Raw genomic sequence first — 26847 nt, 5'->3', positions numbered from 1 at the left:
AAGAGCATAAAATAGATTGCTTTGACCCTGCTGAACTCATCTTTCATTTATTAGAGGTCGTCCTAATTGCCAGAGATGTGGGATGCATTAACGAAAAGACTGCATGAAGAAATACAGACCGCTGAGGAGAACGGATCATTTTTCAAATTCAAATGTGATGATTTGCCATTGTGTAGTGACGGTAACTAACATCTGCACTCCAATAAAAGGAAAAATTCGAGTGGTGTTTAGCAGCCACAGTTACAAGTTAGCCAAGATGATTTATTGTGAAAGTACTGGATCTGTCACTTTTGTCAAATCGTGCCAAAAAACAATTTAGAAGATGCCAGATTCAAGATAGTCTGCACTTCGTCAGGTTTTGGTTTCTGCACTATTTTCTTTTGGAGGTGAATCTAGGTGACTGTGTTTATGCATGTCTGCATTGTCCCATATCTATTATTTCCAATCACGACTCTCTCCCTGCTCAGCTAAATGTGTTTGTTCCCGTGGCTCTGTCTCACCGCTCTCTGTCACTTCGGCACGACACAAGAAATACAAGGCCTCCTGGCCAAACTGAGTGCCAGACTAAAAAAAAAGGGCACCTATTTAACTGGAAAACAGTGAAACAGCATTGCTCTGCAAGACAAGTCTGTTGTCTAGCGTGGCAGCCATCCAGCCAGCAATCACGTCACCGGCGCTGTGTGGTTTATGATTGCCTCCTTCCAGTAAAGAGTCACAACAACCAATTTGTGGTGGAGTATTAAGAGAAGTGGAAAGGAGTTGGATTGGTTTGGACTGGGGGAGGAGGTGCAGAGGTCAGCCTGGTCTAACATTAGCATAATGAAATACTCCGTGCCCTGATGCGCATTGTTGCAGCTGTGCTTCTGTACACCTATAAAAGCTCCCCCACACCTCCAACTGCTCACTGCTACCATATGGTAGCTGGCATTTAAGGCCCCGCAGTGGGAAGACACTAAAATTAGACTGGGGAGAGGGAGAGTGGAAGAGAAGAAACGACAGAGGGTGGGGGGAAAAAAAAAAAGAAAAAGAGTTGCATCTTTGATTCTGCAGCCATCCCAGTGATGCACTAACCATCTGGCGAGGAGAGGATCGGGGAAGGAGGGACTGGAGTATGCAGACAGAGGACGAAGAACAGTAGATAAACAGAGGGGAAAGGGAAAACGCTACGGGGAGAGATCAAATGGGAAGGTGAATGAAAAGAGGAAAAGATGAAGAAAACATAAGAATAAGGGAAGGATGTGTGGTAGAGCAGAAAAAAGGGACGCAAAGCTCCTGTTTGTGTCGTTAACCGCCGGTTGTAGTGGGACCCGTATCACTGGATTATGTGCTTTTGTTGAATGTCAATAGAAAAGATTTGTGCAAACACATCAGCACAGGTGGAGAAATATGGACTAACTACCTCCAGACAGAATCACCTTTTTCAAATTCATAAATAACAGTAACCTTTTAGCTGAGCAATCCATCATCTTGTGCTGAATATACTCGTAATCCTGACATTCTATTGTGTGTTTTACAAAATACAAAATCATTTTTTTGCACTGATTTTTATTAACAGCGTCTGCTTCCAGATGATTCCGGAAATCATTGAAAACGGAAAATGAAAATGAGCTAAATTAGCTAAAAATAAATGTTTGAGAAAATACTACAAACAACCACCATCCGTCCAAAAATGCACCTTTTGAATTACTGAAAGGATTTTAGAAAATTTGCAACTTCCCATTCTGCTGAAGGAGAACTCTCTTTGAATTGTGCATCAGACCCATGTTACTTATGGTTAGGAAACGAGCCTCTGAAAAGATGCTTAGCCTTTTTTGAATCTCCTCTCATTTGCCCGGGCAGGTGAAGCACAAAATAAGATGCAGATCGGACAAAAAAAAAAACATAAATAAATAAATGGGGGAGAAAGGTGGTGAGAAAAAATAGGAGCGCCTGATCCTCCAAAGGTGAATAATAGAAAAGAATGAGCTTTGTCCTCCTCCTCCTCCTCCTCTGCTCACCGTCTCTCCGTACAGCAGTGATATTGATCGTAGTTTCATCTACACTCCACATGAACTGCAAGTAGGCAGTACATCCCTCAACATAAACACCAGCCTCATTTGTCATCTTTGACTACCGAGGCAAACCATAAACCCAGCAGCCCCTCTTGCCTTGAGACGACATTAACTCGCCAAATCCCAGAGATATTTAAAATGTGCACTGATCCGATGCAAACAGCCAGAATGCATATAAATGTGGGATGCCCATTTTTTTTTAATTCAGACTGGGAACTTAAAAGTATCCTGTAATGTAGAAACCTGTGAAATATTCAGTGAAAGTGTGGCTTAGCAAGATCAACGATCGATGACAAAACAAACGTCACACAAAGTCGGTTAACGGGCTCCGAGGAGGAATATTTGAAAGAAGCTCATTCGAAGGAGCCAAAACCCTGTGCATTTTGCTCTGGTCCTGCACATGTCAGACTTAAAAAAAATTAATTTCCAGTTCAAAGAATAGGAAGACCAAGTGTATTCTGCACAAAATTAAGGGATAAAAGTTGTAGGAATGACAAATAGACTTAGACTGACGTAAAAACAGATGTGAGGGAATCGGAGCAACGTTAAGAAAGCAGGGAAGAAGCTGGTAAAGATTAGAAAGAATGGAGATAAAGACAAATGCGAGAAAAAAAAAACAAAAATGGGGAGAAATATCATGAACATGACGACGCACATCTGGTTCTGGGCTTAATGAATGTTTTCCAGATTCCGAGTCAAGAGCAGGCAAACGTCTTTGGCGATTCAATATCTACCTTGAGGAAGGGGATGACAAAAGGTCGCAGCGGGAAGTTGGTGGCTTCTTGGAGCTTGGAATGAAATTCTTCGATGGTTAGTGTTGAATTCTGGAAAGGAGAGAGACAGAGAGAGAAAACACTTGATCCATGTGGAAGGAATTATGTGATAATATTACTTATTGGAAGCTGAGCAAAACCCTGGCCTGCAGTGAATGTTTTGAGTTTTGTAATAGGAAGCATATGGGCAGCCCACATTGCAAAGAGCCGCAGAAACAAAGACGTGCATCTCCTTCACTTAACAAAACAAATACATATGTCGGAGTTGGACTCACGTCATCAGAAAATAGGCTGTGACAGGCACAACTGTGTTTATTTTTTTATGAAATGCGCTCTTTGAATTCGAGTCGCACGATTTTGATTTTTACTGAGCCAATTGTAAACTCTGGCCAACAGTATTTTACAGCAGTTGAATGGTTTACAAACATTTCCATCCATTGGCGCGAGATTCGTCGAGATCTGATAATTTGTCGTTTTCGATGCTGGCGAAAAGGCGTTTTACGCAGGTTGTGGGAAAGTGAAATTTGGTTTGAGAAAATGAAAATGAGATTAGGCTGAAAGACAGAATTCTACAGTTTCTGGTTCTAGGTTTAGAACTCATCAGCGATCATCTGAAGACGATCTGAAAAAACACAAAGTATTTCAGGTAAAAGCAATATTTGGCAAGAGCTGTATATTGTGTTTAATTTTCTATTCCTTTTTTGTGTGTGCGCTCGCAGACAGGGGAGATGTGTGTTTTTTGGTGAGTGTTTGGTGCGGCGGGGGGTCAAAAGTGGGTTATGTCTTCCAAGTTGTCAGTCCTCCGCAACCCAAAAACATCTCTTGCGAATCATGTTGATGGCTGACAAGACGGCACAGACACTATTTTTAATTTTCAACATGAAGCGTTCCCAAAGTACCGAGCAGACTGAAGGAGTGAGGGGGGAGGGAAAGGTGAGCATCTGCATGTGGGAGAGGAAATAACAAGCAAAATACAAAAAAGAAAAACAACCCAATGAGACGGAGAACATAAAAAGGCAAAAGATATTATTTTCCTCCCCACACTCGCCGTTATTTCCCAGACCTGAATTTTGTTACATTCAGCCTTACATCTGTTCGCCCAGATTGCGTCGGGCTGTTCTTGACAGCTAGTGAAACCTCCTGAGTCTCCCTCTCTCCCTCTTCCCGGCACAAAAGTAGCTAATTAACGGTGTCACTCTTTTCAATAAGGCAGGGGGAGGGACGGTGAGACGGTAAGCGCGAGAGGAAGGGGAGGGGAGAGAGATATGGGGGGAGGTATACAAGCCAAAAGGACACAGGAGAGGTAATGTGCATGCAGACGCCGAGACAAATAAACACAGCGAAGCCAAAAGGAGGCTATGCTCTGTGTGGCTAATTAAAAAAAAAAAACCTCCCTCCGTCTCCTCCGCCTCCTCCGTTCTGCACAGCATTCAATCACTATTTCTCTATTCCCCTGCTTGTTATGCTCAAATGTGCTCAGATCACGCAGAGGCGCGATGAGGTTTAAACCGAACGCTTCCGGTGACACGGCCCTGACAGATCAGTGTCTGCGCTCGAGTTTGTTTTATCGAGATCGGCTGAGACATGATCTACATAGGCAACCTTAAAAAAAAAAAAGAACAGGTAAACACAGACTGATGTAGTTTCTCAAGATAAAGGTTAAGCTTTTGACAATCTGTTGCGGTGCCAGAAATAAAAACATAAAACAGCCCTTGAAAATCCCCCGGAGGTTTTTACAATTAGTGACACACCCAACCCAATCAGCTCATTACGCTTCGCTAAGTATATGCCTTACATCTAAAAAAAAAAAAAAAAAAATGAGCCATTTGATTTGAAAAGGGACAGCTCACTCTGAATAATAATCTCAAAGAAAGGCTTTCTATTAGTGTATTGAGCTCTTGATAAATATTCTTCAAGATCATTATTTCTCATTAGGCTTTCAATATTTTCTAAAGTTGAATGATTCCTCTCAAATATCCATACTCTGCACCGCTGCGGCGGGCCAGTGAGGAACATGAAGGAAAAGAAGGGGATGCAATCAATTTTGAAAATAGAAAAGTTTGTCGGTTACTCACCACTAGCCCCAGCACCAGCGTGCGGACCCGCTCACCGATTTCTGGTGAGATGTCGTTGCCAAATTGCTGCAGAGTTGTGAGGAAACGCTTGAGCTTACTGAGCTGCCGGGCGCCACAGGCCGGCGGCAGCTGCTGGTTGGCCAGCGAGGAGGAGGAAGAGGAGCTCGGGCCGTTACTGTAGCCGTTGGGAGGTGACGGGGCTCCGTTGAGCGCCGTAGGTGAGTGGCTACTGCCATTGGTTACTGGAACAAAGAAAAAACACATTGTCAGGAGACAAAAAAAAAAAAAGATAAATAATGATGATAAATTCACTGCTTTGAATGTTGTTTAGGTACTTCATGTGTTTTAAAATATATTTTGGTGAATATAACATCATTGATAATCAAGGGCAAACCTATTGAAAAACAAAAACAAAACTTTTGTGTCTGATATTTCATTTGAGGTAAATCATTGAAAAGTGGTCCAACAGAACCAAAACAGGCCAAAGTGAGTTGGTGTGCCTCGGATCGATCATTCCCATTAAATCGATCGCTCCCATTAAATTTCGGCACCCGATACACAAGAGGGCGCAGTAGCCTCCAGTTCTGACTGACCTTCTCGAACCTGGTTCAGTTCTCTGTTTTAAAAGGGCCAATAAAACAAGATTTTTTTTTTGTATTTTCCACTGGAGAGTTTGATCATAAAAGTTACATGCATCCGAGGGAATGAATAAAAACTCGATCTTTTCTTTAAAGCGACGAGCACATTGAACCGACAGCATCGTGTCACTTAGGGAGCCCAAAGCTGAGCGTGCTGGAAGAGCCCACCTCTCTGACTGCGCCCCAACTTTTAACAAACAGCAACAAAAGAAACAACACAGGTCAGGCCAGCGGAGACCTAACCGCTGATTTAAAATGATTTACATTCGCCTGAAAACATTTGCAATCCTCCACATTTGTTTCCAGTCATGGCAGCGCGTTTGATCCTTTGCGGCGTCCCCCGAATACAAAACACATTTTCGCATTTGGAGACACGTTGCTTCTCCGCTTCCCCTCCCTTTCTTTCCATCCCGGCAGTCTAAACAAGATGGGACGGAATGACCCCCCGTTGTGACAGGGTGCAGGAGCTGCGTGCGTGCGTCTACTGAGGGAGTGTGTACACAAAGAGATTCAAGGCGGCATAAAGCTTTCGCTCTAATGAGATTAGGTTTTGACTGGCGATTCACTCATTCCCCTCTGGCCGTTGTCCAAAGCTGCCACTGTACGGAGTGGAGAGATGAGATACTCAAACTGCATCTGGTAACAATTACATCGGGTGGAAAATCAAAGCATACCGCTTTGTTAAAACCTTTGGCATGTGTAATGAGAGAGTCGGACCTTTTCCTCCCTCATCGAAAGGAAGCCCTGATGTTAATTGTAGAGTGTGAGTGTTTTCAACAGAGGAGAAGAGAGACCGACATGTGCACAGAAAAAGGGAGAAAGTAAATACAGAGAATAAGAAAGGGAGTGTAAGTTACTAAATCAGAGCTAAATAATGCCTCTGTGGACTTGAGGGCTTTGAGCTTTTTAAACCTTTGATTCTAGTGCTCTTCATGCAAGTGGTAAAGTGTGCACTCCTAAGTGAATACTAGGGTGTAATTTGCTCATCACAGTCTATGTGTATGTCATGGCGGAGCTCCAATCGCTTGCACTTGTGGGTGTTAATGAACTTGTTACAGGCTTATTTGGAAAAACTGCAATTTGGTAAAGCTCAATGCATGTTGTTAAGAGGGTTCTTTGAAGCGGATGGTAGTTTGTGTGTGTGTGTGTGTGTGTGTGTGTGTGTGTATGTGGTTACTAAAGCATCTTCACATGTAAAAGTGCAGGTGTGTCAGCTCCAGCGCAACTCAGGGTATCCTCAGAAGGAGAAATGCTAACATAGAGTGTTGCTCATTGAATGTATTTGCTGGTGGGCTGTCCTAAGATATATTGATGTGATGGTTTTGATGGGTGATGTTAAATTGTTACAAAGGAGGCAAGCCTTATTTTTTAACCGTAGATCGTGCAATATTTGTGTCGAGCTGGGTGCATACGCCATTCATTACATGGCTGACAGCCCTTTGCGTCTGCGTTTTGCTGCAAATTATATTTCTGTCAGGAGAGGGAACAAGTCCCACTGCATTGGAATTAATGGTCTAATGGATTGTTGTCGATCTATGATCTGCACAGATCATTTCCAACTGTTTGGCAGGCACATGACCCTCTGATCAGACACGAGGCAAGTGACATGCCTTGTAATTGACTTTCAGTGAGAAGCAAACATGCACAAGCCTCACTGTGAGCTGAATTGTGTTGGACTTCTTTCACTGCGACGTGCCTGTCTGTCACTTCAAACGAAGAGGCACGCAGCCCGGGTGGCTCTGCATGTGGAGTGTCGCTCTCTGTCTGAGAACAGCTCCGAGGCGAAATCAAAGTAGGTGTGCGCTCAGGTGAGCGGTGACAAAACGTGAGAGGGGAGTGTACCTGAAAACCTCACGGGTTTGCAAAGATGTCAACCCTCTTCCCACGCAATGCCGACACTCTCCCTCTTGTGGAGGATTTCAAGGTTATAAAATCAGTGTTCTCGATGTTTGAGAAAATATTCTGTTCTTGAAGATGCTAAAAAAGTTCAAAAAAGCTCAACTTTGATCCTTAAAAATCAACCATGCAATCACTGATCGTTCATTTCGCAAGGCTATGCTGACAACTGTGGTATAATAATCTGCCTAATAAATGTATCCAATTTAATCTGCTTGCTCATGTCATACAGAGCATTGCTTATGCTTACATCCCTCTATTAAATGCATGACAAAGATCAGAAGTGTTCATTTGTCAAACATTCAGGACCAACAATCCTGACCAGTGATGGAAACTTAAAAGACTGATCTTAATCTTTTGGGTTTTATCTCACAGTTATATATTTTACATACAACTCGCTTTTCGAGGCAACCATGTCGATTTGCCTCCTCATGCATATTTCACTCACATGTGGTTGGGGTGTAGGAGCTGTTGCGGGGCGCTCCCTGTGTGCTGGGTGGGGGGGGCATGGTGGGAGGGGTCAACCTGGACTGTGTCTTGACGTCCGCAGGTGAGTCGGGCATGGTGGAGCGCTTCCCAGTGCGATCTGAAAGACGGCATAGAAGATTATAAGGCGCTGATAGGGGAAATGAACTGCAAAGACATTCCACATCTGTGCCTTGAAAGGAACTATATCATAATTTGCACATAAACAACAGAAGGATTTAAATTGGTTACAAAGTGCTAGCGAGCTACTCCAGACGAGACGAGATCCAGAAATAGATGGCTCACCACATCATGCGTCTGTGTGTCTTGCCACAATGACACTGACGCATATGCTCCGACTGTCATGTGAGAAATGAGAGGAACGTAATTCTGCAGCGAGAACGGGTCTCATTCCGCTGCCATCTGTGCCATCCTGCATGCCCGCTGTACAGAATGGCAACACAGCATCCCGCCAACCCCCCGCCCCTGCTAACGACTGCAGTGCTCATTACACACAAACACACGCACGCTAATGCTTGTTACTCTGGATACTATATTCACATCTGTTCAGGACGGTAATAGCCAACAACCAAATAGTAAATTAACTCATTTGAGGATGCAAAAACAGAAACCACCACGTCCCCCCTTGTTTTATTCTTAACTTCTGCTTTGTCTGTTGTATACCACGATGCTCGGGAAAAAAGAAAGATATTTTAAGCCTGAAAGTCCAGGCGCAGCAATAGCAGTTTTTCCACTCCATTTATAACCATTTTAAAGCAGACACTACGACATTTTTGTTTTCATTGACTTAGACAACCAGAGCAGAGCTATTCATCAGAATGAACAACATCACCACCTCATTTGTAAAGTCCCTGATCTGCCTGGATTTGTCTTGGACGTGACTGAGGGACGGATACAGTGTACGGAGTTTGCAGGATGCATTGTGATAGGCTAATTTATCTGATAGTTGACTTTGCAAGAAAAATTGATAATATGATAATTGTTAGAAACACAATATTTTGGATGGTTAAAAAATGTTCCAGCGCTGCTAAGGAGAATAAAATATAAGTAAGTAGTAATCTTTTATTATCATGGCTATGCTGACCCTAAATTAAAAACATGTTATGGTCAGGTACGGATGATTGGTATTCTAAATAATATACTGCTTTGGTTTATCGCTATACTGTTGTCACAGTATTTGTTCAGGAATAAAAACTCAGCACTGATAAAGTGAGGGTACCTCCACATTACAAATTGGTAATTAACTTCCACTTTCATCTAATTATTTGTGAAACATTAAAACTAGCAAAAAAAAAATCAGATTACACATCCCTGACATGACCTTTTCAATAAATAATTAAAAAAAAAAAGAAATAATTGAAACATGTCTCGTTAATTGTCAGGTAATTTCTGGAAGCTGAAATGTTCTGATCTCTAAACATGACTAATTACCAATTCACTCAAGAAATGTTCTGTGCTGTATTTTCCCTGGAAAAAAGATGGATAAGCAGTTTAAAGAGCTCAAGCACTGACGTGTTTCGATGTAGAGACGTATGGGTATGCATAAATCCCAATTTTCAACGTCACAAAAAAACACAACACAGTTTTTCCCCAACAGACGAATCCCGTTGAAACAAAGTCGTTAATTTGGTTTTGTTTTTTTTACACGACACAACTATTTGGACCACGATCATATGAGGACAACAACCAGAAGACACTATCACAGTCCTGCACCAGTTGCAGGGCTGAGCCCATATTGTGCAGGATGAGATACGAAGCTTAAAGCAACAGCGGCAACAAACGTATCACAAAGTCAACAGACTGTCATCAGCTGCCTCTGTGGCACATTGTGAAAGATTATGAAGAAGGGAAGGGAGAGGAACAAGTCTGGAAACGTACCAGATGGAACGAGCCACTGCGAGACGAGAGAGAAGGGAAGGGAGGAGCTGCTGGAGAAACAAAGGTGCTATCTGTGATGTCGGGAATGTGCAGCTGTAATCTGGAGCAAAGGCATGTGTTTTAACTCAAAGACCTACATGCACGGGGGGCTGTCCGATTTATCTGTTTGACAATGTTATTGGCCAATATGGGCTGATTAGGAATATCTATGCGTGGAAATTTGGGGATTATAACAAAGGCTATTCATCTTATTTTGATATTCTTCGCTCAAATGGTAAGCAATCGACCGTGACAGAGCTAATATTTATTTAGCTCCGTGTTAATTATTTTCTCCTGGTCATTTATAAAAGTGGTCGTACGGTTTGTCAAAGGTATCTGCTTCGTAATACTTTTTCAACGCTGGGGGATGAAAACGATTAGATACCACTTGATTTATTTGCCTGGCAGTGCTGAAAAGTACTGGGGCTGTGAGAATAGATGTGACATTACATTTTCTTTATCAGGATGAAACGGCACAGAAGGGAAAACAGCCAATACTTGGTCCGCGGCTACCAGAGCCGCAAGACAAACAAACCCGCGTGATGCAAGGGGTTTGCAAATGGACCAAACAAACCATTTTCAATGTAAAATAAAGCCACAGCTGTTTTGGTGTAGTTTGATCCAGTGAACAGACCGTCTACAGTCAGCCACTCAACAAAAAGGGGTTACTTTGCAGAGCCAAAGGAGACCGCTAACTATAGTTTCTTTTTGTTTACATATAAGAGAGCATAGTCGAGGTTACGTTCCATTGTTCTCATGCACTCACATTAACATTTCTAAAATTCATTATGCCGTACATAGCCTGTTCATATTAGAGAACTTGCAAGAATTGCTTGTTTATACTAGTGCTGAATAGCAGAAAAATAGTTTTTAATCTGGTTGTGTGGTATGAAAGTAGCTTTCTATTTAGCCGAGATGTAACACAGATATAGCAACATCAAAATAGTCAATTTGTTTTTTCTCTCTGGATGACACACGTCCTCACACTTTCTGTTCACGTGACGGAGCATTTCTGCCCTAAGAACACAAATGACGGAAACAGAATCTACACGAACACTAACACACTAACCATTAGCATATTCTACTTCTGTTTGTGTATTGCGGTTCCTCTTTTTTTCCTGAACGTTTGGATCCACAGCGTTGAAGTAAAATGAAAGAGAAATTCTGATATGGAGGAGACGGGATAGCCTAAGCCTGTTAGCTCGGCCCGAGCTTCACTAGCGCTCTTGCTAGCAGCTGAGGTGCACTGTGACTAAGCATTTTAGTCACGCTGGCTTGGCTTCGAGAGGCGGGCGAGTGAGAGGCAGGGATGTCAAGGAAATTCCAATAGCAGAGCGCTCCATAACTCCATTTCCAGATTTAAAGGGCCAGTTTGCTTATTCCACAACTTAACCCTTTGAGGAGGAGGAATATGATGTCAACGGAAGAACACGGTAATTACATGACATGTCATGTCCGACTACATATTAAGGACAATCACGAGCTTTGCAAGGTTACCGCAAAGTGCCGTGATAAGTACAAGAGTGAGGACTCATTTTTCGAAGTCATTATCCTAGAAAACAGCAGTTGAAACCCCTCTGAGGGGTTCCAAGGTGGTCTGGGAATCAATGCACCTTTCCTGTTAAATGCAAACTGGTAAATATATCCTGGCAAACAGAAAGAAGCATCATGGAAGCCACTCCAGACAGGGTCACACACTCTTCCGAGGTCTGCGGAGGCGAACATTGACTTAGAAAGTCAGCGGGAGGCTGAACGTACGGAGATCTTCACACTGACGTTTACCGAGGGGGAAACTACAGGACGAGCAGCAGGATCCTGCAGGACGGGAGCGAGCTGTTTCACTTTTAGTCGTCTTACCGATTTTCTCGAGATTTAGGTTCAGTGTCACAGCTGCCACCTGGCAAACTGGATAATACCGGACAATGAATCTGGTGGGGGTGAAGAATCGAAAAAGATTCAGATTCTTTTGTTTGACTCCAAAAAGGATTGCGTCTCCCATTGGATTCCTGTAGATGTTGACTCATCCACCCAGTTGCGCTATCAAAAATATGATGTATTGAACAGTTCAATCATTTGGTTGGTAGCCATACTATATAACAGTTAAAATACCAATTAACTAACTAATTAAATCAAGAAGAAAATCCTAATCAATATTCAAATAAAAGGTATTTACAGCTGGAAAAGTTACAAATATTAAGGGCGCGGGCTGAGAGCGTCATTATTACAAAACCATTAACACGTCAATGTAATACATTTTCATCGAAGTGAGAAATATTTCATACGCTGACATGCACTTGTATCTCTAGCTCATATTTTTTGAATATGACAACACTATGTTCAAAATCTATGGTTGAAAATGCACTAAAACGTCATATTTTTCCATCAAATAGATACTTTTAATTTACTCGAAGGACAATTTGTATTATTCGGGTATGTCATTTAACTGTCACGCACTTATCAAAATTCAAATTGCAAGCGCCATACTGTATACGGCAACATCACTTCCCAAACTTTGCTCGTGTTAGGATTAAAGGATGTAAATTTCATCATTTTATTAGCATAAAAATAATCTTGCATTTCATAAAGAAGGATTTAACTACCACAAGGATCAGCTGAAAGAGAATAGGTACAAAGTAGAGATTAGTGGGAAAATGCAGAGTGATGGGGAAAGCGGGGAATCGAGGTGAAAGTGGGGTAAAGTAAAAAGAAGGATGATCCAAAAACTTGGGCTGCTGTGCTGTTTCTTACGTACTGATCTCCTTCTCATCCTTCACACACTAAAACACAAACCCTTCTCCTCATCCACCCAAAACCGTGCCCAGAAAGAGGACGGTTTACTCGTTTAATTTAACCACAACGAAATGTCTGGATCCAGTGATTTATTTTATAAACTCAGGATATAGCTGACTAGCTTGTGGAAACATATATTTTTACTTATGGCTGCCAGCTTTCATATCCTGTGTTCCTGCTGAAAATATGATGTATGAAAACAAAAGATCATTAATAAGACGGCTGGGTGACGGGGCTGGAGGTAATTCATCATTTTGGAGTCAAACAAACAGACCCTACATTTATATACGTAACTACCTATATCACACATGGTAGTACTTATCCTGTTTCAATTAATCTTTGAGCTCGAGCTTTCCGTAAATCTGTTTATTGGCTTTTCTAATTGTGTGGCAATATTTGGCTGAGATTATCATCACAAGGCAAATGAGGATGCAAATCATCTTATAATTGACTTCCTTGTGATTAGATATGGACACGTGTAACAATAAAGCGTCACATCAACAAAATCCAATTTGAAATGAGAAACTGACCTGTAGCAGATCCCAGGGCGCAGATATGATTGTCCAAATGACAACAAAGTGTTTACGAGGGAACTTCGACGTTATTTGTCACGATGAAATCAATTTAAGTGCAGCGAGAGATAAAAATTCAACATCGGCGTCGTATAAAAATTTAAAAAACTCGATTTGAACCCCGCCTCTGAAAGGGGAACCTCAAAAAGGCAAACATACACAGCTGCCTACATGGCAGCACCTGCCCTGCGGTGCTGTGAAAAAAGTGAGTTTGGTTATAGGCTTGTAATTGGGGATTAACACCTGGGTCAGTGTTATGATTGGATGGCAGTTGCTGGGTGATGATGAGAGAAACATAAACCCTGAGAGCATTTGAAACTCATCCTCAGTCCCTCTGGTGAACAAGATGAAGGATAAAGAATGAATTAGTGTGAAATCCATGCGCACAGCAAATATACATGCGTCCGGGTAACAACCCGCTCTCTCTCTCTCTCTCTCTCTCTCTCTCTCTCTCTCTCTCTCTCTCTGTCCTTTTTTCACACACTATCACTAACCTACACACGGCTTTTTGATTTATGTGAAGCATCTCTTCTGTTTCTGATTTCAGTGACAGCACTGTGAAGCATATAAGCAGAATAAAATCAATGTCTCATACTAACCGGCGAGGGCTGCACCCAACCGTTCACTCAGCAATTATTGTGGCACTTGAATCAATAGCAATATGACCCTCACAAGGTAATTCACCAAAGCATTGGGGAAAAGTAAAAATGCATCTTACATCTGAAGCACATTAATGAAAACAGCTCAGAGCATTTGCCTGTGTCCTTCCTAGCGCTATGAGCAGATGTATTTTAAATGGGAATGTATAAATGTAGATAGGACCGGGCAACACTTAAGCATTTGAGTATTGATGAAGTGTCATACTGTATAGTGGATTTTGTGATAGATTGTTTTTCTAGCTGTATCTAATGGACAGAGATCGTGATTGAGTAGAAATGTTGGCGATGCACCAATTCTGCCAATTGTTTGCTAATGGATCAAATGTGTTTGTTCATTTGCCCTGCACGTTTCACATGCACATTAACTTTTCTTTCATAGAAAAGCCCAATTTGTAAAATTGTCAGATGTCATTTTTAAACCAGCTGATCATTCAGATACTATGAAAAATAACCAAAAACGATTGTAGTATCAGCAAATGAATACCCCTGAAAAAAGAAACAAAAATCATGAAGAAATAACCTATTTACCCAACAATTACCTTATCAAATGAAAAGAAATCAGAGTCAAATCACCTGAAAATCAGCAGACATTATAAATATAAAGAACATGATTGCTAAGAATTGCAACGATAAAGAAATGAATTAATCAAAATCAGATGACCTAAAATTATGACGAATTACTTTACAAGTTGGAAGAAGTTGCGTGAAAAAATAAAGAAAAATCCAGAAATCGGCATTGAAGTTTTTCCATACCCCTTGTATTTCAAGGCATTAAGACGAATAAATAAGCTGGGAAATGTTTTTTTTTTTCTGAGGAGTTTGACGTAGTTTTCCATACCTCTACCAATATGTCATATTGACAAATAAAAGAAGGGGCTGCCTGAATGACGTTTATTTTTTCCTATATTCAAGCTTGTGCGTAGGCAACCATCAGGCGAAGGAAAGAGCCCAGCATGCTGCCTAATGTATAATTCAATTCAAGCACTGCCTTAGGTTTCCTTAAACAAAGCAGAAAACAATTGCAGGATGGTCTTCCGCATTCTACATGTTAAAAGTTAATAACATAACTTAATGCACACCTATTGTCCATTTATTAGTCCTATTACAACCCGGCCAGCTGAATAATGTGGGCAGAGCAGCTTGGTGGCCAGTGGATGGATGTTATTTCAAGACTGGACAGGTATTGATGTGTAGAGCTGTAATGGAAAGGGGCGATGAGTGGTTTGACTTCCTCTAACTCACTTTACGTGTTCTCAGAAGTGCAGTTGTTTGTGGATTTAATGGAATGAAGAGGACGGCTGTCGAAGGGGCGGCCATTAGCCGTAAGAGAACAGAGGGGCCTCTCAAATGTGTTTTGATACGCTAATACGCATGTAGACAATTGCGCTAAATGTATCTATGGTCATACTTATGGATGTTTATGTGACCACTTGGTACGTGATTTTTTTTTTTTCTTTTGTCAAGCATCATACAGAGCTCTCAGTACGAGTGGTCCGAATAAGACTGAAGCCCATGAGAATATTAAAGCTTTAATGGTACTTCATTAAATGTATTGGGTATAGTGTTATTCAGATATGTGTCAAAAGTAATTACACTGTTATCTGAGTGAATTATTAGCTTCCAGCAGAGATGTGGTTGTAGTTGCTTTCGCTACATTAAGTCAGGATTATACGGACGACAGAGAGAATATTAATGTCCCGTGCAGAGCAAAAAGTCTTTGGCGGATAAACAACCAAATTCGGGGATTTGCTAAATTTGTGCCGCCTGCGTTTGAGACTAAAACATTACCGGTCGATCATCCCTAAAGCTCCTTGGTAAAATGACGAAAAAAAAAGGAATTTTCCCCCTTCCATAAGATCTTTACAATCTATCTGAGTGCACTCTCAGAAATAAGGCATGGAGGCATGGACAGCTACCTGCCACTCAAGGGGATGTCTTCAGACTTACATCACCCGTTTGCATCGTCCATGATTACGTGATCGTCGGTGTTTGCAAAATCTCTCTGTCTTTCCGCGCCTTCCTCACTCCCTCACTCGTAAGCTCCATCAACCGAGCTCAAAGAAAGGAGATTTTTATCCCCCCGCTGCCTTGTGATACACGCTTTCTCTAAGGTTACATATACGTTACATCACTCGCCTAAAACAAGGTTGTTGCAATGAACGATATCTAGAAGTAGCAGGGTCCCTGAGAAACAGTTCAATATGTTACAGAGGGGCCTTGACTCGCACACAACTCAAGGCAAAAAATACACAACGTATGAATTTCATCATCAAAACCATGAGGTCATTCTGCATAAAAACCATTTTATAAAGTGGGGACAACATTGCTTGATATTTTAGATTATTCATAAGGACTACAATACACAAGTACCATCAGGGAAGTGGAGTCAAACAATCTCCATTACACACTTCATAAGCCAGAATTGCTTCTGTTGTGTTTGCGTGCACGTAAGTATGCAGTGTGATCATACTGCTGGAGACCTAGAAAATGATGTGATAACGGTGGCAGTAATGTGCCACTCGAGAGTACTTCACACAGGCAAATCCCATTCTTTAGACGACAATGGTTTTCAATCACGCTGGGTGAATTTTTTGAGAGCTGGCGGCTGTGACATAAACAGTTTACAGTGCGCCGCTGCCTGTGTGACAAGATTGTGTTAGTCATACACAAGATGTCATCATCATGGAGGTAAATGGAAAAATGTATATAGACTGACCATGGGCAGCTTATCCATTTAAGGAAATGAAGCTGTGCTTAATGATGATATGAAAAGGGGAAATGCATGGACTCAAACCATGTATGTTTGGTATATAAACTAGCAATAATACAAAGACACTGACAAAGTAAGCTGTCAGGACACAAGGACGACATTTTTTCCCCTTGATTTCCTGCTTTTCAGCTGTTTAAAGGAAAATTATTACTGGTTTTCAGCTTCTTAAATGTTACTATTTTCTATTTTGCTCTGGTCCTGTGCGTCAGTCGCCTACATACGACGATGGCATTTAAAACTGTTAAATGACACAAACAGTGAATCAATTCACTGAGAAAATAACAGACGGATTAATCTCTAATGGAAACTGCAGGCTTTTGTTGCAGCCTGAGTTTACTTGCTTAGTTTCACCGCGCTGCCATAGACGACAATCGAGCCAAGGTAAAATGACATCGCAGTTTGGCAGAACTTCAGGCTACATCAAAAACAAGAGAAGGGTCTGTTCTAAGTTATTTAATAATTTATTACTCAGTTAAAAACCCATCAGATCACAGCATCTTTGAAGTCCATGATGTCTTTTCAGCAAATCACATAGATTCAAACTTATTTGAAGTCAATACTAATACTGTGATCAATGATCGTTGGTATGTTAAATCTAATGATTGGCATTAGACATAGGGATGTTTTATGTCACATCCAAAATGCCGCCTAATATCAATATCCAAACGCCTGCTGGAAATGTAGCTCATTACAAACTGATTAGATCTTTCACATAGAAAACATTTCTGGGATACATACTCCATATGCAGGTGCCTGGATATCTTGGAGGCTTGAAATTGGCTAAATTCCACGAGCTGACGTTATCAAATATTTTAGTCTCACTTTTAGTCTTTTACTTCTGTTCACGGAACTTTACCCAAAACGGTCTGAAATTCCACCAGGTACATTGTTATCCTCAAAAGTCAGGCGGCTTTTGGAACGACAATTTTCACAACGCGCTTTCGTAACATCAATCAACCAGATGGCTGAATGCAACGCTGATAAATGAATGTGTTATCATGATTATTACCGTTATCATGGTAATTGTACAGTACCAGCAAAAAGCAAAGTTATCCATTCGATTTCGAAGCAATGACTTTGACGTGACCTTAACTGGAAAACAGAAATTGACTTTAAATTAGATTTAGTCTCATACATACATGGTTAATTTTATATGGAAAACATATAAAGACAAAATAGACTTCATTGGAGCTCGGGTTTTTTTTTCTTGACGCTCTATTTCTCAGGATCACAATTTCATAGTCTTTGTCAACCTCCATCTGTCACCGGTGCTGACCTGATTATCACCCACACACTCAAAATGAAGAGTTTCGGCACAGGCCTTATGTGATACCTCCAGCTCACACATTGATTTGATGGTTGTGAGAGGATAAACGTGAAGCAGCAGGAAGCCTGTGGATTGAGCACTAATGTCGACAACATGCTTTTTAGTCTGTACAAAATGGTGCCTTGGGGTGGGTTATACCAACACACACACACACACGCACACACTGAACAATAATGTGAGGAAAGAGGCAGCACGACAGATAGGTAATGGAACAGATGAAGCGATGCAGAGATGGTGTGATAGTGGGTTGGGGTGATTGGTCTGTATGCTGGGCACAAACACAGAGGAATAGAGCAGGGGCCGAACACAGTAGGGAGATAAAAACGGAGAGAATGAGAGGATGATGCGTTGAGCGACAGGTAAATAGATTGAGATTCAGATGGAGTACGCGGGGAGAAAAGAAGAATCTATCGGTATGCAAGTGCAGTTGGCACTCTTCTCTTTCCATCTTTCCCCACCTGCTCCTGGATGCTGAATACAAATACATGCACACACAGTCATCCACAGCCAGATGGAGGCGAATGCAGAGCATGTCCCATCAAACTCCACCCGCTTGTCAAGAAGATGTATAGCTGCAATGCCCTACCGCAAGCTCACAAACATACAGCTGCTCAGGGTCCATACACATCCTGCAAGCGGAACAACACAAACCCAGGCAAGACCTGATTTACATAATCTTGCTTCCCACAATGTTCCTTCCATCTTTTTTGATACGCTCTCATTTTATCCATTTCCTTGTCTGCAGCAGTACCTCTTGAGAACACAGGTGAACGCATTTTTTCCGGCGGGCTCCAGCCTCATTTTCTCTCTTGGCAACGTGAAATGATGCAAGGAATTTGGGCACAGTGTGACAGGTTCCCCTCACCAGTGATGGGCTTGGCTACGTTTCATTTTCAAAAATGACAGTGGCTTCTGTCCATTGAAGCCCGTCTCCTCTCTATTGAGTGTCCTCTTTTCCATTATATGAAATGTACTTTCCATTATATGGCGTGGACCGAGCCAGACCGATACTTCCCAATGCTGAGGTGCTAACCGGCCTTTCACAGATATATCTGTATCAATGTACCCATTGGCTGACTGATGTGAAACCAACAAAGATCAATATTAATATACAAAATACCTGTTGTGTTTGTTATAACTACTAAAACTTTTGATTTAGATACCTATATTTGTATTTGTTTAACACAGGTCATAACATCAATGTCAGCTTGTCTAGTGAAAGACGTGTAGATACTGGCAAATGGTGATGGAGATATCATTTTAAGTGTATGAAATATCATTAAACCGCTTCTAAATCTTAACAAGTCATCACATGGTTGGCTTTGCGCCCGACATTAAATTTTCATCAAGCGCATTTTGATTTAAAACATACGTTTGACATCTCTCCGACATAAATCTAAATTGATCTGGCATTTTTCAACATTAAACAGACAGTCTGTGCAGTTATAAATGAAAATAGTGAGACTGCACATTTTTCGGACAAAAATACCTATGTAAAAAAACACCAGCCGATTCGTCAATAAAAAGTATTTAAACTCTGAAGCTAGGTTTCGCTATCAGCCCAAGAAATCTGGTATTTTTTGAGCCCTATGAAAACAAATTGAGCAAAAGCTCTAACAAGTTGGAACACACAGCTGAGCAGATCTGCTCATGATCTGTGTCGACTCTACTGGATCTTCTACCATATCTGTATTTTCCTCTCAGTGCAGCGTTGTGTCTTTGCCAAGACAGCAAAGGAGATTTCTCCATTGCACACAAAAGGTCTGAGTGCCATCTGTTCCATCACTCAAACATTGCCGTGCGCGTGCACTGCACACAAACACAAAAACCACATAAAGTAAACACAAGCATCTAGGACAATAAAATATATGCAGTGTAAAACATCTGTAGTCCGTCCCTGTTTTGTAAAATATAGATTTATAGCAGTGTCTGTTTTACCCCTCTGTTGAAATAAAGTCAATCTTGCAGAGACAACGAGCAGGAGCGGGGGCAACAAAGTCTGAAAGAACAATAAAGATGATTCACAGTACTCATTATGTGTCCCTTCAAATCAAACTGATTCCTACCACATCTTGTTGCCAGGCAATATTGAACTACAGGGTGTTGTAAAAATAAGACAGGTAATGGAAATGGGAGGTGGAAAAAAAGAAGGTGGGATGGAAATAAAAGACTTACTGGGGGCTTAGACTGAAGAAAACTTCAGCATATGAGCAGGAAGTGCAACGCAGAGTGAGACGAATGTTTCCATTTGGGTATAGTAGCGCTAAAGGAGGGCTCTGCGCTGCCATGTTCTGAACATAGAATCAGTACTTTTGCATTTATGTAAAACTGTTGTGTTGCGCTGGAAAAATAAATTGAAGATGGTGGTAGATGGCAACCCCACTTGAACTCTGTTTGACTGATGGACGCCGGCCTATTTACAGATTTTTCTGCATACAGTTGGGTCAGTTTCTGATGTCATGCTGAAACAGAGCCACGCACTGTATAAAAGAAAATGGACGTAGCCACCGTGACATCAACTGCTGGTTTTTGCGGTCTCCCGCCTGGAGCCCTGAGTTTGGCATCTTGGCTGGTGTCGTCTCGGGTTTTACGACTAGAAATGACCGTATTTGGAGAACGGAGTGAAACCGGAGAAGAACTCCGGGTGGATGCGACAGAGGCAACGGAAGGTCATCGTGTTTGCCACAACGGCGTGGCAAACTTCCTGATTCTGTCTCAATTTTGAAATTAAATTATTCACATTTTGCAAAAATAACTTCAAGTTGAATTATAGAGGAGCTGACACCATTGTAATAAAGAAGACAAAGTCATCAGACAAAACGAAAGCGATTTCACATTAAAATCTGACTCTGCCAGTGAGGTCAGGTCCTTAGTTTTGAATGTCCAAAAAATCATGACATTATAAAAGATCAAACTTTGAGGTTGAGCTTTTAAAATGGACTGAAACCTAAATACTCCTCTCTCTCACTGCATAGTTGCATGAAATATTAACATTTTCTCATGGGTCACCATCTGCACAGCATCCCCGCTCAAGTCAGGTACCAAGCTCCGGTCATCAATTAGTCTCACGACACACTTGCACAATTGTTCTTCCGTAAGAAAATCGGGGAGAGTGCGACGATTGTCTTCAGTGTGGGAACACTGCAACACCGGGCCAGGCTGAGCGTTGGGATACTGGAGACGTCATGAAAGCTGAGAAACAATGTTTGGGGGGGGGGGGGGGGGGGTAGCTGAATGAGTGTACCGGCAGAGTTGAGCATTCGGAAAACAGATTTTTGCAAAGCGACAAGTGCTGCAAATAAAGTCATTGATATCCGCCTTCGGATTTACAAAGAACGGCGATCTCCTCCGCTCACCGGGAAGAGTGAAGCTTTAATACTTCACTTTTCAACCCCTGAGAGGTACGTTCAATCTTCTATACTGACACCGCACAAAACCAAGTCAAATCAGAGAAGCTGGGATGTTTTCCCAGGCAAGCCTCGCAGTAAATGACTCGATCCATCTTGATGCCAGACACTGACAGCTAAACTTCACATGCAAAGTTGGCAACCGCCTTTTGCGCTTTGGTTATTGCTGCAGTGTATACAACATCATGTCGTATCTACAACAATCAATCAAGAGTAAGTTTTATTGAATCTTTTTGATTTAGGATCCCTGACTTTTTTTCTCTCTCTTTTTAGGTTTATTGGCACAATTCTATAAGAAAAGACACGGATCACTGAGCACAACCTGCAGTACAACGACAACTGAAACGCAATGATAGACCCACTCCTCCCTCATGCAACCAGGGGACTATTTCTTTCTTTTCACTGTCATGACACCTAAGCTGAGTGGACTCCTCTCTGCACCAAAGTTCTATACATTCAGTACGTGTCCACGTTTAAGGGAATATTATGCCTGTCTTTGCAGCAAATCGATTTTCAGCCGTCAGTAAAGTCTGTCATGTTTTACATGACAGCTATGTTTTACAATGTGGAGTGAGAGGGGTGAGAGGACGGAGTGATATACAATGCTGGCTGAGTGAGCGTGCAGTTACTGATTGTGATGGGGAGAAAAACAGACGGGATGAGAGCTGAGGGATCCAGATGTAGGGAAAGTTCTGGAGAAAAGAGAGGCGGGGTCGAGAGGAAAAAAAAAAAAAAGAAGCGTCAGGAGAAAGACGGGAGACAACAGATGACACGAGCCTGAAATCGAGAGATAATATTAAGCGCCTCTGAGAGACAGATGGGGAAATCAAACGTGAGAGGCAAAGGATGAGCACAGAAAAAGAGGGCAGAGGCGAACAGTAAGGAAGGGGTGGGGTGGGGGTCCTGGGTGGGAATATCACATGACGGCTGCCATGTGTTGGAAATTACTGCTGGTTAACTATCTCCCCCAAAACCGCTTGGAATAAATGTATTTCAATTTATGAAATGTGTTCCAGGGCCTGCTAAGTAGAACCAGATTTGCACAAGAAAAAAAAAAAAAAAAAAACGTTACCCTTCAGCACCCCTTCTCTGAAAACCGCTGCTTTCCTTTCTTTTTACACTCCCACTCCCCTCTCTGCAGTCTCCCTCCTCTCCCCTGCAGGAGAAGATGTATAAAAACAGATCTTAGTCACATCTGGTGAACAGGGAGCCATGGAGTTACAGCTGGTGTGACCTCACATCAGGGCATTTCCAGCCCGACAGTTTGTTTGTGTGTACCTGTGTGTTTGTGTGTACCTGTGTGTTTGTGTGCGACACTGTGACCGTGGTCTCCTAATGGGTCTAAGAGGCTGAGGATGGCTGGAGGCGAAGCCGACAAAGTCATCGCCCCCAGTCACACACACACACACACACATGAACTCACCATACACACATGCAGGACTGCAACCATTCCAGGTCAGTGATATGTCTTTGTCTCCTTTCATCTAACTATTACACACTGTCTCCTCTGCTCCTTCCTCTCATCCTGTCACCTCTTACTGTCTCACTTCCCTGTCAGCCAGAAGCCATCTGAGGCCACTGACAAATAAGAAGAGTGAGCCTCAAAATGGGAAAGGATACTAGTTCACAGCAGAGCCCCGACACACACTGATCCTTGAAACATTAGTGACGGAAACATAAATTGTAGTTTGAGTGTTTAGAATTTGGGTATCAATTCAATCTAAATGTGATGTACATATGAAAATCACTAAAAATTGCTAACTCTACGGATAATAAAATAATAACAACAATAAGAATATGTGGGCCTGTGATTTACTGGCGACTGGTTAAGGGTGAACCCCGAGATGTCACCGGGATAGCCCCCCCCCCCCCCGGCCCAACATGGACCCTGACTGCAGGATAAGCTGTGTAGATCACGAATAATAACAACAATAATGATCATATAACCTTTTATTTTCTACTCCAAAAACTCTAGGCATATTCTGACTTTCCCTTGAATCCGCACTGGTCCGCAGACAAGCCTATAGCCCATTTCAAACCAGACCCCATTCCAGCAGAAAATCTGAAAAACAGAAATAATCAGTGGTAAAACAATTTGACAAACACAACTGACCTGAATGTCCCCTGGCAAGCGTCTACAGGAACAAACTTATGACCCGGGTTATATGTTGAACATTAATCTCGTTTACAGAATTAAGAAGAAATTACATGCACATAAGGGAGCACTTTCCTCTTTGTTTTGTCGTTGTTAATTGCATTGTGAGTGTATTGAGCCCTGCATCGTTCATGGAAGCAGCTCCCAAAGTGTTGGCCTGGATACAGCCAGGGAGGGAAAACACGGATGAGCAAGCTCAGAGATGATTATCAGTCATGAAATGAAATAAAACGTGTGCCATAAACGTCTGTAAAAAAAAAAAAAAAAAAAACTTCTTTGTATCTCCACTTTGGGGTTTTTGAGTCTGACCCTCTGATTTCGTGTCTGTCTGGTGTCGGCTTTAATTTGTCACAACCCTCAGAAAACCAAACACCTGATGACAGCTGACCGTGTACTACAGGACACATGTTGCCGTCCTTGTCATGCAGGAAGCATTTTAGCTTCCTGCCTCCCACCGTCCATCAAAAACAGCTGCTTTTTAACCAGCACAAATCTGAACCCTGTCCCCACACCCACTCCTGATACTGCGCTAAGCATCAATCCCAACGCATTTGCCTTTCTGTGGTATAAACACAGATTCATGCACACACACACACACACACATAATCTCGCTCTCTCTGTCTCCCTCTCTCTCTCACACACACACACACACACACACACACACACACACACACAGACTCAGATGCACAGCCTAACCACTCTCCAGTGCTACAGATGGATGCCACCACTCTCTCTGGAGCGTTGCCAGCGCCAGCTAGTGAACAGCTTGCCTGGCACAGTGCGCTGACTCTGCGTGTGTGTGTGCGTTTGAGTGTGCATGTGTGTGTGCCTGCAGAAACAGTAGCGAAATAGCCTAGCACAGATGGGTGGCCAAAATACCCTCGCCTCACAGACACACAATATAACACTGACACATCCGCACACACAAACACGTGCACACACATATGCTGGAGAATAGAAACACACACGCAGACACATACAGATTCTCGGTTCTGCTTAAGTGTTCCTGACCTGGTACACACTTGCACAGCTGCTTCCTCACGGGCGCACACACTTCGAGACACGCACACACGCAGTCTATACACAGCGGAGGATTGCAGCTACACTCACACACATCTGTGCCAGATTTACACTTCCTGTTCAAGTATAAAATCTCAACTCCCCCACCGGCTCACAGCGCCACCATCACAGACAGACACGTGCAATTTCTGTGCGCCTCGCACACAAATACACACAAAAGCAATAATACAAAGCTTTATCCATGCAAAGCTATTCAACCTTGTTCGTATGTTCTTGTTTTCCCGACACACAGAGAAAACATCAAGCTATTCAGCTGGAGAGCCTCCAGTGCTGGCAGCCTGCCAGCAGAGGCCTATAGATCAGCGTGATCATAAGAGTGTGTTAAGACACATCAGTCTTTAATGATTCAACAATGAAATTAAGACCTGAAAGCTTTGAGTGAAACAATAGAATCAACAAAGTGTAATTGGAACGCTGTAGACGCGGGTTAAAATGCTCAAGGTGTAACGTGAATTCTCATACCGCTCGATCCGATGCCAATTCACGCTTTGGCTGTTTTTCATTACGTGCGGCTGCACGAGCAGACTCGCGAAGCGCCGCCGCCGAACAATGAAACCGCGGATTTCATATTCATTTAAGACGAGATGGCTCTCGAGCGGGATCAAACAAAAGAGACCGAAACTTTCGGCGACTGAATAAAACCGGGCTATCGACCGACTGCCAGTCAATGAGCTTATGTGGCTGGCAGCAGGTACCTTGCTCCGGTACATGGGGGAGAGCATGGTGGCTGGCGGTGCCAACTGTGCGCTGGCCGCCGTGCCAACTCTGCCAGCCTTGCAGTGTGCGTTTGCCAGCGCCATCTGGGAAGAACAGCCATGCGCACATACAGTACCTCTTCTCAGCTCAGAGGGCACAGACACACATACATGCATGGATGCACATGCGTAAGCAAGGGCAGACGAGCACTCCAGTCCACGTCCATGCAGCATGCACAAATATGCATGGTCTAAACGCTGCGCGCACACACACTGACACAGACACAGAGACACACATACACACACACACACACACACACACACACACAGTTGGACACTGACAGCTCACCATCTGTGCTCTGCCTTTGACTTCTCCCTGTGCTTCGTTCTCTGCCCTTGTTTTTGCTTTCATAAACTCTTGGTCGCCCCTCCTCGCGCACACACACACATACACACAAGCACACATGCGCGCACGCACGCACGCACGCACGCACGCACACACTCGCTCTATGTCTCTTCCAACTGAAGGATTTGGAAATTACCTGTTCCATATTTTTGTGACCTATATATTAAACCTTATCACAATATTACGAATTTCAGTACCAAATAATGAAATGAATTCATATATATAGATGCACATATCTATATATATGTGTGTGTTTGCATATACAAATCGAACTAGGAAGTTTGGGAAAATTTGATCGAAAAAATATATATTTGTGTAGCAACCTTAAAAAAACGCATATCATTGATACAGATATATAGAATGTAATGTGTATATATAATAAAAGAAGAACTTGGCTAGTCCTCAATTTATTTAAGCTTCATATATAACATTTGATTTTCCATACCTGAGCAGATACAGTGATTCATATCGATCCAGCGAGCAACAAAAACACAAAAAAGGCAGAGAGATGCGAGGAGAGAATAAAACACATCCCTCCATCTTAGTCATCCTACACAGTGTTCTCGGCAGAGTGAAAATGAGGACAAGGGTGAAAAATCAATGCGGGGAGAGAGAGGCAGAGCGACAACAGCGGTTTGAATTTATAAAAGCATCGGCGAGGGGGTGGAATATCAAGGGAGAAGAGAAGTGGGAAGGTAATGTGAGTTCAGAGTTGTGGCAACCACATCAAAGAAAAAGCTCAAACAGGTCACTTTTGTTACCCCGGTTTAGCCTCGGTTGAAACTCGCTCACACATGTTTCCAATTTAAACCCTCTGAACTTCCTCTGGAAGGAAGGCCAAGGATAGACACCAGTAATATGTCTTTGTGTGTGTGTGTGTGTTAAATTGTGTTCACATGCAACTTTAGGCAATTAGCGCATTTGCTACACGCAGAAAAAAAGTAAAGCCTTTTTCGTTCCAGATGCGACTCCACTTATCTTAAGTTTTTTTTATCCCTAGATTACAGTTTAACAGCCTGACTTTTTGAATATTGTCAAGCTATTACTTCCCTATTCGAAAGCACAACAGCTGCAATATTTTCAATCACAAATTCCCTCTATCTTCCTCTTCCTCGCTTCATTTATTCCTCTCCCTCTCACTACCTGCGGT

The 26847-nt window shown here is 42.4% G+C and overlaps 1 protein-coding gene across 7 annotated transcripts in view; it reads right to left on the bottom strand.

Moving 5' to 3' along the window:
• The window catches only part of runx1t1 (RUNX1 partner transcriptional co-repressor 1), a 62484-nt gene that overhangs the window by 15097 nt on the left and 20540 nt on the right, over positions 1-26847 (bottom strand). For 4 of the 7 annotated variants that reach the window (XM_086177705.1, XM_086177707.1, XM_086177706.1 and 1 more), the window contains exons 2-4: positions 7882-8019; positions 4900-5141; positions 2786-2875 (exon numbers count right to left, since the gene is read on the bottom strand). In XM_086177705.1, coding sequence (XP_086033831.1) covers positions 2786-2875; positions 4900-5141; positions 7882-8019 — 470 coding nt within the window. Of the gene's footprint in view, positions 1-2785; positions 2876-4899; positions 5142-7881; positions 8020-9797; positions 9848-10905; positions 10936-22433; positions 23782-26847 lie in introns of those variants that run through there. The other 3 variants (XM_086177710.1, XM_086177712.1, XM_086177709.1) reach the window with 3 other exon arrangements.

Source organism: Fistularia commersonii, chromosome 30 (assembly GCF_037954325.1).
Source record: "Fistularia commersonii isolate RoL2024-O1a breed Wild chromosome 30, RoL_Fcom_v1.0, whole genome shotgun sequence".
Classification (NCBI taxonomy): domain Eukaryota; kingdom Metazoa; phylum Chordata; class Actinopteri; order Syngnathiformes; family Fistulariidae; genus Fistularia; species Fistularia commersonii.
The sequence above is the reverse complement of the archived record's forward strand: the minus strand, read 5'-3'. Positions and strand labels throughout refer to the sequence as shown.